Here is a 12,719-nt window from a genome sequence, read left to right as displayed (position 1 = left end):
CTCCATCTACACTGATTGACGTGGATTTAACAAGTGACATCAATAAGGGATCATGGCTTTCACCTGGATTCACCTGGTCAGTCTATGTCATGGAAAGAGCAGGTGTCCTTAATGTTTTGTGTATATGCAGTGAGCCCCAAAGGGCATAAATATCATATCCCCCAAAAATGCTAATCTCCCCTGTTATTTTAATGGTGAGAGGTTAGCATGTCTCCGGGACATGATATTTGTGTGTCTGTAAGTTTCTCACGGATCATTATTCACGATTCATTCAAGATGATCCATAATCATGGTAGTGTCCACATTAATGTAGAAGTGTTTAGAAACATGTTCTATTCTTATTTACTATAAAAGTGACCAAAAAAAACACAATACATTATTTACCATTCATTTCAATTGGTCACAAAATAGTCTGAAACACAACCAAAACAAACAACAAATGCATCCAACAAGTTTTTAGAGTTACAAGCTTGATGTAATCATTGCGTGCTAGAAATATGAGGCCAAGTACTACAATTTTGACTACTTTAATACACTTATAAGTGAATTTGTCCCAATAATTTTGGTCCCATAAAATGTACAAAAAGTGCTGTAATTTCTAAACGGATTAAAATAGCCTAAAATTAAAGTTGACAGCCTGCACATTAACCTCATAGTTACTGTATAATTTCAAATCCAAAGTGCTGGAGTACAGCACCAAAACAACAAAAAATGTGTCACTGTCTCAATTCTTTTGGAGCTGACTGTATATATATAGAGAGAGAGAGGCCTGTACTCACATGATAGTTTGTTTTGCCTCCCATCACTCCCCAGACCCTGCCTGTTCCCTTATAAGCTCACTATTTCCACCGGCTAGCACACCAGCAAAACAAGAGCAGATTCATTATTATTGGGAAAATCTGCCATGGCAGCTTGTCAGGTTCCAGTCGTCACGGCAATGGGAAAAGGCCTAATGATTTACTCTTTGTTTAACTCTGTGAAAAAACAAACCCTGCATGGTCCCAATGTGGTGGCATGACTAAGAGGCTGAGGCATGTGGTGCTCTTCTCCTGCCTCCTGCCTGGGCCACTAGCTACCTCCTCTGGTTGGCTGGGTGACTCAGGAGCGCAGCTCTCTGCTGTTGAATGGACACATAAACAAACGCCACTCACCATCACGCTATCTTTCCTCCTTTCCACACATGGTTGAGGGGGAAAAACACTCTCTGCCTCTAGTATATTTCCTAACGTGAGCTTATTGGATGCATTGACCTTGGTCACAGTGTGGGAAATAAACTGTAGGAACAGAGATGCTAATCTAAGACATACCCATCTCTGCTCCGTTTCCAACTACCCTGGTCTTTCAAGAAAAGAGCCATCTCTTTATCTCTCTCTCTGTTTTATAAAAAAAAGATTTGACAAGATACCAAGAACAAATACAATAGAGTGTCTGTGTGTGTACACAGTTCACGTGCATTTCACACACTATCTAATGATGTCACTCCACTCTGCTCTGATGTATTATATTGTTAAAAAAGCCATCTATGGCATCTATCATATGTCATCTATGGCATCTATCATATGTTTTCTATCATTTGTCATCTATGGCATCTATCATAAGTCATCTAGGGCGTCTATCATATGTTATCTATCATGTGTCATCTATGGCATCTATCATATGTCATCTATAGCATCTATCATATCTTATCTATCAAATGTCATCTATCATATCTTATCTATCAAAAGTCATCTAGGGCATCTATCATATGTCATCTATGGCATCTATCATATGTCATCTATAGCATCTATCATATCTTATCTATCAAAAGTCATCTAGGGCATCTATCATATGTTATCTATGAAAAGTAATCTATGGCATCTATCATATGTCATCTATGGCATCTATCATATGTCATCTATCATATGTCATCTATCAAAAGTAATCTAGGGCGTCTATCATATGTTATCTATCATATGTCATCTATGGCATCTATCATATGTCATCTATGGCATCTATCATATGTCATCTATCATATGTCATCTATCATATGTCATCTAGGGCATCTATAAGTATGTGGACACCCCTTCAAATGAGTGGATTTGGCCATTTCAGCCACACCCGTTGCTGACAGTTGTACAGTATGAAGTCGAGCACGCAGCCATGCAATCTCCATAGACAAACATTGGCGGTAGAATGGCCCTACTGAAGAGCTCAGTGACATTCAACGTGGCACCGTCATAGGATGTCACCTTTCCAACAAGTCATTTTGTCAAATTTCTGCCCTGCTAGAGCTGCCCCGGTCAACTCTAAGTGTTGTTATTGTGAAGTGGAAACATCTAGGAGCAACAACGTCTCAGCGGCGAAGTGGTAGGCCACACAAACTCACAGAATGGGACCGCCGAGTGCTGAAGCGTGTAGTGTCTGTCCTCGGTTGCAACACTACCGAGTTCCAAACTGCCTCTGGAAGCAACGTCAACACAATAACTGTTCGTCGGGAGCTTCATGAAATGGGCTTCCATGGCCAACCAGCCGCACACAAGCCTAAGATCACCATGCACAATGCCAGCGTCTGCTGTAGTGGTGTAAAGCTCGCTGCCATTGAACTCTGGAGCAGTGGAAACCTGTTCTCTGGAATGATGAATCACGCTTCACCATCTGGGTTTGACGGATGCCAGGAGAACGCTACCTACCCAAATGCATAGTGCCAATTGTAAAGTTTGGTGGAGAAGAAATAATGGTCTGGGGCTGTTTTTCGTAGTTCGGGCTAGGCCCCTTAGTTCCAGTGAAGAGATATCTTTACACTACAGCATACAATGACATTATAGACAATTCTGTGATTCTAACTTTGTGGCAACAGTTTGGGGAAGGCCCTTTCCTGTTTCACGATGACAACCCAACAATCAGATACTGTACTACCGTGGAGTGTTTTCTTTTCTCAGACATCAACGAGTGTCTGATGAACGGGATCTGTAAGAACGCCGAGTGTCTGAATACCAGAGGAAGCTACAGATGCACCTGTAAACCAGGCTACATGCTGGACCCTGCCAGGAGCCACTGTGTCTGTGAGTACTCCTACTGCCTGATGTTACGTCTGATGGTCTGTCTGTCTTATGGTGTTTCCTTGGTCTGTGAGGTCTGTCTCATTGAGGCTTGTATATGTTTTTTTCTGACAGCGGACAAGGCTGTGTCGGACCAGAGGGGGATGTGTTACCGCTCAGCGTCAGTGGGGACCTGCTCTCTGCCTCTCGCTCAGCACATTACCAAACAGATCTGCTGCTGCAGCCGTGTGGGCAAGGCCTGGGGCACGGCCTGCGAGAGGTGCCCTCTGCCAGACACAGGTACCCACACACACACTAACCCCACACCCACGTTCTCTATTTCTCTCTCTTTACTTAATCTCTCTCTCGCTCTCTCAACACTACAACCTCGATGAACTGGTTAAATATTTCTAGTTTGATTCACTTGGTGAACATTCATTGGCTGGGTTGGATTTTAACAGCGGGACGAAATGTGGGATCTTAGGCTGCGTATTGTGATGTTAATGAAAGCATACAGTACATGCTACTCAACACCACTGTCATTCAGGCTTCACTCACTATATTATACTGGCCTCGATAGCCCGCCGGTCATGTATTGCAGTTCAATGATAACCCAATGTGTTTGATGTGGAATAAGATCAAAACAACAGAACCTTTATATGTTGAGACTGTATAATATTATAATAGTGGGAGTGAATCGTGTGTTATCACACAGGCCCTTGGAGAGAAACGTCAGTAATAGTCCAGCTATGTCTCCCAAAGAAAGAAAAACGAGTCAAGCCAAATCAAACATGGGCTGTGGTTGTCATCCTCTTTTTTTCTTGCCGATTTTATCTTCAAAGTCAAAGAAAAGACCATTATTTAGAGCAGTGACCGTTTTGGCAAGTGATTCATGGAGGTTGTCATAGATCAGATATCAGAGAGCCAGACCTCCATGGTGCTATGCCAGACTAGTGCTCTGGTCTATGTGTAGATGCAGTCCACATACAGCCTGATGACCCTGTCATCGCCAGACACTGACTTTTGTACAGATGAAGGATCTTCATTTGAAACAGTTTGCTACAGCAGGAAAATAATACTGCAGCTACAGGAGATTTGAATTATAATGTGGATTATAATTCATGGATATTTTTGTAGGGGTTGATACATTTTTCTTAAGGGAAAATCAAGTCTGAAATTTCAAAGTGGAAATTACAAACTTCAAAAGCCTTTTTAAACCTGAAATACGCTACACGCTTTACATTTCCTGCATTGCAGGAAGTTGTCCTGCAAAAGGGGGATCAAATTAAGATCCTACATCTGTATGGCGTGACAAGCTGTTAGAGCCATGTTGAACACAGAGCATCCAGACTCATTATTAGTCGTAATAGGAGCACATTGACTTGCCTTCCTGTCAGACTTAGAGCTCTGATGTGGAATTAGCCACAAATCCCCATCTCCATCCGCATTAGACAGATCAGTTAGGAGACTTCATCGTATCCCTACTTCTTGCATTTACAGTTACACCTAACCACAGTGCTGTCAGTATTGGTATCTATATTCCAGAGATTATTTGTCCATTATAAAATTGTCATGGAGGCCTGTGTTCCAGGTCAGGCAGGGTACAATACTATTTAACTGTAATGGATTCACCCCTGTTGAAATGTGTTGGGCGCCAACACAAAGAGATGCAATCACCTTCCTTTTACCTTCCTTCAGTCAGTCCTCCACACACTGGCACTGGCTCGCTTACTCACTCTTCTCCTGCCCAGAGTTCAAAGGTCAGTTAGTATTACATGATCCTCTACTTCCCCCCCTGACACTGCCCCCCTGACACTGCCCGCCTGACACTGCCCCCCTGACACTGCCCACCTGCCTGCCCACCTGACACTGCCCACCTGACACTGCCCACCTGACACTGCCCCCCTGGCACTGCCCCCTGGCACTGCCCCCCTGACACTGCCCCCATGACACTGCCCCCCTGACACTGCCCCCCTGGCACTGCCCCCCTGGCACTGCCCCCCTGGCACTGCCCCCCTGGCACTGCCCTGAGTCTGTGTCTGAAACTAGGGATGTGACAAATGAAAAATAAATATATATCTTTAAACATAATTTTTTTCTTCGTTTAAATGCTGAGAAAAAAATAATCCAATTGCACGTGAATTCACAAGGCAAAATATGGTCCTGCTTATGACCACTAGGGGGTGATGCAGTTCCATCTACCGCAGTCATGGCTACTCCGCCCATCCATCCCCGGGTCTCACAGTGTGTCCCTTTCAGATGGTTAAGCATTGCACCTGTACTACATTTACTATACGTTTGCATTTTATCACCTTCACATTTACCTTCTCAAATTATTGTCGTACAGGACTTCGCTGCTGTCACTTGCCTTTCTCTGCCATTTTCCCAACTGTTAACGATTATGACGTAGTGGTGGAGAGTCAACTCCAAACGGAATGTTGTATCTCGCAATTTCTTGGCTTGCATGTGTCTCGCAACTTCAGTAAAGCAGGGCCCTATCATCAATGAATAGGCTAGGATATTCTACACGCAACAGACCGAAGACTGAACACACATTCGCATCATGAGCGAAGAGAAAGAGCAAGCGAGCCACCGCGAGGGAGAGAGGAGTGGGCAGGCACAAAGAACCGCATGTGTCTTGGTAATATGTATCTCGCATATTTACTAAAGTAGCCTAAAGTTCACATCTTCCTCTTTGGTTTTATTTCAATTACACAAATTTCCCCAGGCCTTTATAGCCTATCGTCTAGTTAGTGATAACTGCACTGGGGGGAAAAAATCGTTTTTAAGTTAGGGATTTTTTCTAAACGCTAACAATCCCAATTGAATTTAAACGTTCACACCCATCTGACACATCCAAATCCCCTTTGTGATAGCCTCTCTGACGGCTGTCACTTCCCTGGCAGCTCCCTCCCTGGCCATGGCTGAAACCCAATCCCCTTCACAGAGGAGAGACTACAGTATGGCATGCTGTACATAATGGTATTACATGGATGGCTTTTGGTATTGCTGCGAACACCAGACAGAAATACGACCCATAATTACTGTCTGGCAGCGTTTCATGTTAGCTCAGGAGCCCAAGGGGGGAATATGGCCTTATGATGTTTTCTATGGTTCTTTGTTTGCCCCTGTACGCCTGCAGACCATTTCAAGGAGATCTGTCCCGCTGGCCACGGCTACACATACTCGCGCTCCGACGTGCAGATCTCCCTGAGACAGCTGGAGGAAGAGGAGCTGAGGAGGACTGGCGTTTCCTGGGAGGCCCAAAACCCTAGCCACCCCCAACTGCCCCAGCAGCCAGCTCAGCCCCCGCAGCAGCTGCCCCACGTCCCACAGACCCCACAGATCCCACAGTACCCCTACCACCGCCAACCACATCAACCACAGCATCCACAACACCCCCACCAACCACAACACCCACAACACCCACAGGAGATACCCCACCACCCCCAGACCCCACGGTACCCTCATCAATCCCACAAACCCCACCATCCACAGCACCCTCAAGAGGTCCCCCAGACGCCCCAGATCCCCCAGTACCCTCACACCTCCCAACAACCACAACACCCTCTCCTTCCAGACCCAGACACCCAGCATCCAGCTGGGGAGACCCCCAGCCAGCCTCAAGGTGAGAACAATTATATTGTTATGCATATTTTATTGTGGTATTTGTGTCCAAATAAGGTAGCCAGTCGACCATTGATCATATTATTTCTACAACATACTATATTAAAATGGGTCTAAGTTTACGAGGTTACACAATGGAAAACCTTTTAGTAGACGAGGATAAAGTAGCTGTTTACACAGACGAAAACATCAACAGGATGTTTTTATCTCCACAAATAACAGGTTTATCCTCATCTACTAAATATCAAACCGTATTTGCTTCCCCTATCGGTCAGAATACACCTCCCAAAAGCATTTGAGCAGAGTACTTAATCCACACAGGTCAAACATCTGCGACCTCTGAATCTTCTGTGAAACATTCTTCTGATTTACAGTTATGAGATCATTTATCGGCATGGCCCGAGCAAAATGATTTATATAAGGAGACCATAAATATTTAGGGATTGTGTCTTCATTATCTGAGATATCTGTTTCAAGTGTTTCTATGGGCTGTATAGTACATTATCAGAGTGTAGGTCTTCTCCCTGGCTTTAGGGATAAATGTGCTGTAAGATGAGTTTTATTGGAAACAAAGACCTTAAGATGGCGTCTAAACAGTAAAACGCCCGATGAGAACATGGATTGATATCTCAATGACAATGCGCGGTAATGCTAACCGAATGTCAGTTTTCTCTACTGATAACACAGCCACTTCTCTCTCTCCTAACAGATGTGGAAATATTCAACCCGGTGAGTTCCTCTTCTCTCAGAAAAAAACACATGCTTTTGAAATGTTTATTTTAGAAGAAATCACAGCGTCTTAGCTTTAAGACTCCTATGGTATTAAGTAATTGCAATCGATATGAAAAAATACATTGACGGTAAAAACTGTCAGAAGAGAGAAACACATTTTGTTATAACCAAATTCGAACCTATTCTTGCTTATTCCACAGCGTCCTGTTGCGACTGACTCCCCATTGAAGTACCCAGGTAATGTATCTCAATCCCAATTCATCAAAGAACCTCGTCACAATGGTGTCTGTTCATATTCATAACTCATAATCACAGTTTCAGCCTGTAATTTACTGTGGTGTTTTTACACAGTGATCCGACACCTCATGGTGCATTGATAAAACCAATGAGAGTGCCAGAGAAAGCAGAGATTCATCAAGTAGTCAGGCACAAGGAGTGCTGATCCATTTTCTATAAATTGCTCACACAAAGCACACAGCAGAGGCAGCCTGCCTCGGGATTCCCCTGCCAATGAAAACATTGACAGTCTGTATGTTGAGTCGATCTATGGGTCCAGCTGATTGATGTCTGTTATCTGTTTTTAGCAAGCAGAAAAGGCGTATTTCACCTTTATATCACTGCCATGCTACCGTAGGAGGACCTTGTGAGTGATTGTCATGCCATTGCCAGTTGGAAAAGCAGATACTATGTCAGTCAGGGGAGAGTAGCAGCAGCCAAGGCTGTTGGATATCCAGTCTGCTCTCCCCATTGGCCCATTGACACGTTGACACCTCGTCTCTTTTCTCTCTTTCCCTCTCTGTCTTTCTTCTCTCTTTCTCTCTCTCTGTTTCTCTCTCTGTCTCTCTCCCTCTCTCTTGTCCCCCAACTCTGTCTCCGGTAGATGTGGTAGAGAAAGTGACTCCTGACTCTCCCATCAACCTGGGGCCTGAATCTGAGGGCAAGGACACAGCCTCCATCAATGTGGCCACTCAGGTCACAGGTGAGAGGCATGGTCACAGTACACTTCATGGTCTCCACTGCACTGGCCACTGTGCCTCAACATCCACTGATGCTAGATGAACAGTCCATTAGCAGATGCAGATTTAGTTTGATTTAATGGTGTGACAAGCTTTGGTAATTCAATGAATTGGAACAGTCTACTCATAATGCTCCCCAATAACTATTTAAATGTAGAATTGAAATTAAACTTTATGCTTTCTAGATACAAATGGGATTTCTCAGTTCATTTGTGACTTGAATGTCCAACAGGCCTGTTTGATAGACATTTCTTAGGGCTGACCTGTAGTGTAGCAAGGGGAAGCATAGGATGAATTGTCCTCTTAGTGGACCCTCTGCCCCAAGCCAACTTGGCTTCAGGCTTCCGAGCAGCACAGAGGGCGAGAAACCAGAGAGAGTGTGCCTTTTGGAAGAGGAAACTGTCTGGACTGGACAGACGCCAGGCCTGCATGAAAAGAAGAGAGAGAAGACTGTGTGTTTGTGACTCGCGGTCATCCTATGGAGAGGGTCAGAGCTCTGAGTCAAACCCAGCAGCCCACCCTCAGCTCATGTTTACAAGAACCACTTTGGACTGGAACAAACAACTGACAAGTCCAATGACAGGCTTAACAGTGCATGGCCCCTCCCTGTCATCCTGACTCTTAGTGAGCGCCCCCTGCCACATGTTTGAACACTACACCGCAGTAAAACGTGTCCCATCCATGCAGCCTGCCATAAAGCAGCCTGCGCGTTTCCATGGAGAATAACACGTGGTGGACGAGTAAACTTTCTTTGGAGTAGATCGTGTTTAAGAAGAGTGGAAAAGACAACTTAATAGGATAGGACGAACACGGCATGTCTGTTGGTATTGTATTGTATTGTATTGTATTGTATTGTATTGTATTGTATTGTATTGTATTGTATTGTATTGTGTTGTATTGTATTGTATTGTATTGTATTGAATGTTCACACAGGTAAGTCAGTGTCAGTATCTCCTCACAGATATTGACAAGTGCTCCATCACTCCAACCATATGTGGCCATGGGCTGTGTGTGCCAGTGCAGACAGGCTACACCTGCTACTGTGACCCCGGCTACAAGCTGAGCGCACTCCAGACCAACTGCATCGGTAAGACGGGAATAGCCGGGTGGGCAAAGGGGGCTTCTCCGGGAGTTCTGTCAGCTCTCCATATCATTGTCTCAACACGAGCCTCGCCGTTCACACCACATACGATACAAGCACAGAGGCCTTGAGAACTCAAGAGCCAAGTGAAAGCGATCCCTGTGTTTATGTTGACCCTTTATGCAACGCCTGACAACAAGGTCGGAGCAATCCAGAGAGCTGCCACAGAGCTGTGATCCGTTACCTCACTCTGCAGTCGCCGTCCAAACCCTGCTCTGGCCCATCACTGAGGAATGCTTGCACTCCACTCTGCACTGTGGAGGGGCTCCAGAGTGAAGGGTTGGAAAGGACAAGGTTTCCAGTGGTGAAATGGAACTGAAATGGAACACTCTGGCCTTTCTCCCCCCTCTTTCTTTCTCTCTGTATCTCTCTCTCTCTTTATTTGTTTCTTTCTGTCTCTCTCCCCTCCCCTCTCTCTCTCTCCCTCTCTGTCTGTCTCCCTCCTTCCCTCTCTCTGTCCAGATGTGAATGAGTGTGAGGGGGACCCTTGTGGAGGGAAGGGCCGTTGTGTGAACACCTTTGGCTCCTACACCTGCCAATGCTACAGCGGCTACAGCCAGGTCATCACCCAGAACAGGAAGTTCTGCCAGGGTGAGATGGGGAAAAGCATGTTGGGTGCTGTAGTTTTAGGAAGGGACGTTCACCCAGTGATGTTCTCACTGCTCACATAAATACTGTACTAGCTGGTGCTCTCACACGAGAATACTAGCTAAAGCACTCCCCAGAGCGACCAGGGGAACTGAGAGACAGATTTAAATATGAATTATGCTCTAAGAAGACACATTTGAGCTTTTTAAACATGCTATATAAGTGTAATGTGCCATCATTTTCAAACAGTCTTTTATGTTGTATTTCAAGGCAATTTAAGGCAATTTAAGGCCAATTTCAGACTAGCAATGTTTCTCTAATGAGCCAGATTCATAGAACAATAGCCACTCTTTGTTACTTCCCTCTCTGACTTGTTTTGGGGATTCTGTGCAGATATAAATGAGTGTGACATGGCCAACAAGTGCCAGGATGGTGACTGTGTCAACACAGAGGGATCTTACACCTGTGAATGCAAGAGTGGCTACGCCAAGTCCTGGAAAGGGCAGTGTGAAGGTGAATCCAGCACAGAGACAGACAACCTTAATACTCTGTACTTTCAGAACATCCACAGAACATCACAATGCTGGCCATGGGTGTTTATTGGCTGCACTGGGTTTATATCTAATCCAGCCACAGAACAGGCATTGTTGTATTTTCCTCAGCTCTGAGCCAGGGGAAAAACAAAGTGGAGACTTTAAATAGGAGGCAATACCAGAGGGAGGATATGGGCATGATTATTGGTGTGTGTGTGTGCATGTGTGCGTGCGAGTGCCCATGTAAATGCAGAGACTAGATCCAGGCTTATCTTAATGGTATTTCCTCAACTCCACTCTCTCCTCTCCCTCCCCTGTTCCATTGCCAGACGTAAATGAGTGCCAGGGCCCCAGCTCGTGCCCCAGTGGAAGGTGTGTCAACACCCCAGGCTCCTTCCAGTGCCAGGCCTGTGGCCCCGGGTTCAGGGCTGCCAGCGGGAGATGTCTGGGTAAGATGGGCCTCCAGGGGCCATGCCTGGAAATAAGCTGGGTTTCCCTCTTAAACTTCTTTATGATTGGATAATATTCCCCCAGCCTGCCTGGCACACTTTACGTGAGCAAAGCTTGCAGTTGGCAACACCAGAAATGACCAATGAGACGTCATCGGTGCAACAGTGAATGGTCTTAAGGACATGTTGACAGGCCTGATACTCTACAGTTTGCAACCACACTGGACTGAATTAGATTTTTCACTCAAAGGGCTGGAGTCATTAAGGATAGTGGAAAATGTATTTCATGCTGTTATACTCTTTTCAAAGGGGTTAATATTGGATGTTTTATGTGCAGGGGACTACCACAGCACCCCAACCACAGCACTCGCAGGAGAGGCCATGGTGGGGCTTGAGTGATGGCTCTCTCATAGCGTGGGCAATGATTTAGTGACTCATAGGCTAGGTCCTTCTCTCCCTCACTCTTTAACCTTCCAGTTGCTCTATTATTTTTGTAATATCTGCCCATCCCCACCAATCCCTAACCCCCAGGGCCAGACCCATATTGTTTAACCCCCTAGAGTCGATGTCCACGCCCCCGCTGAAATTTTATTAGCATAACAAAAAAAATCTCCATAAAAATCTGTCAGTTTAAGCTCGAGATGTCCGTTTTTTTTTACATTGGATGCGTGTTATTATGCCGATGTTGCACTTCCGCATCTGCGGTGAAAGGTGACAGGTGTTTGTCAGACCAAATCGTCTGTAGCGTCCGAACGGTTTGGGCTACACACTAATATGACCCCTCTGTAGAAAGGTGAGACTCTCATGAACACGTAGATGTTTTGCTCTAGGACGCCCACAGGCTGAACAAGACTCGTCTGAAGGGTCTCCCGGTACCAGTTGAAAACATTTATAGAAGGACTATAAATATGGAAACTGTTTAATGCCAAGATTAAGGGGTTAAAAACGTGAAAAAAAGAACAAATGTTGCCTGATTTTTCTTATATCTCTCAGATATAGGACAGACACTTCAGAACAAACTTATTTATTTATTTTTTTTTGGGGGGGGGGGGACTATCTGTTGTTCTGTGTAGTGAACCTGTTATTCAATGCGTTTGTATGGGCTAATAGCAGTAAGGCCAAATAAAAATGTTACTCAAATATTTATAAAAAAATTTAAAAATACTTCAAGGGGTCTTAAAATTCTAAATGAAATAGCTAAATGATCCTTGGTATGACATTCTTAAAACAATTCCATATAGCTTAGTAGAACCCCCCCTCTGGCTTAGACAGTGCTTAGACTGTTATGGGTTAAACATATCACCCTTGTTATTGCTGATCTTTTCACATCATCTGCTGCTGTAAAAGATTGTTTGTAATACTTCAATTTGTGAGAGTCAAAATATTTTCCCTTGGCCACAGCCTTAAACAAACAGCCTATTATTTTTGGATGGCTCTGGCCTCTGCAGTGGAGCCCAGCGGGGCTATGTCTTTATTACTGGGTCAAGGGGAGAGGACTGGAGTGATGACTGAGATGTATGAAGGGGTCAAGGGGTCAATATTACCCAACTGTCAGACAAACAGGGCCGTGGTTAGTCACTCGTATAACTGCCTCTGTTACACTATAAAACCACTAC

At 44.8% G+C, this 12,719-nt stretch overlaps 1 protein-coding gene across 2 annotated transcripts in view; it reads left to right on the top strand.

Annotated features, from left to right (window-relative positions):
* The window catches only part of LOC106611061 (latent-transforming growth factor beta-binding protein 2), a 155,148-nt gene that overhangs the window by 115,441 nt on the left and 26,988 nt on the right, over positions 1-12,719 (top strand). The window contains exons 10-19 of one of the 2 annotated variants that reach the window (XM_014210912.2): positions 2,919-3,041; positions 3,153-3,317; positions 6,160-6,645; positions 7,354-7,373; positions 7,577-7,613; positions 8,257-8,355; positions 9,354-9,479; positions 9,996-10,124; positions 10,515-10,634; positions 10,984-11,103. In XM_014210912.2, coding sequence (XP_014066387.1) covers positions 2,919-3,041; positions 3,153-3,317; positions 6,160-6,645; positions 7,354-7,373; positions 7,577-7,613; positions 8,257-8,355; positions 9,354-9,479; positions 9,996-10,124; positions 10,515-10,634; positions 10,984-11,103 — 1,425 coding nt within the window. The remainder of the gene's footprint in view (positions 1-2,918; positions 3,042-3,152; positions 3,318-6,159; positions 6,646-7,353; positions 7,374-7,576; positions 7,614-8,256; positions 8,356-9,353; positions 9,480-9,995; positions 10,125-10,514; positions 10,635-10,983; positions 11,104-12,719) is intronic. The other variant, XM_014210914.2, reaches the window with a different exon arrangement.

Source organism: Salmo salar, chromosome ssa09 (assembly GCF_905237065.1).
Source record: "Salmo salar chromosome ssa09, Ssal_v3.1, whole genome shotgun sequence".
Lineage (NCBI taxonomy): Eukaryota > Metazoa > Chordata > Actinopteri > Salmoniformes > Salmonidae > Salmo > Salmo salar.
Note: the sequence above shows the minus strand (reverse complement) of the source record. Positions and strands in the feature narration are given on the sequence as shown.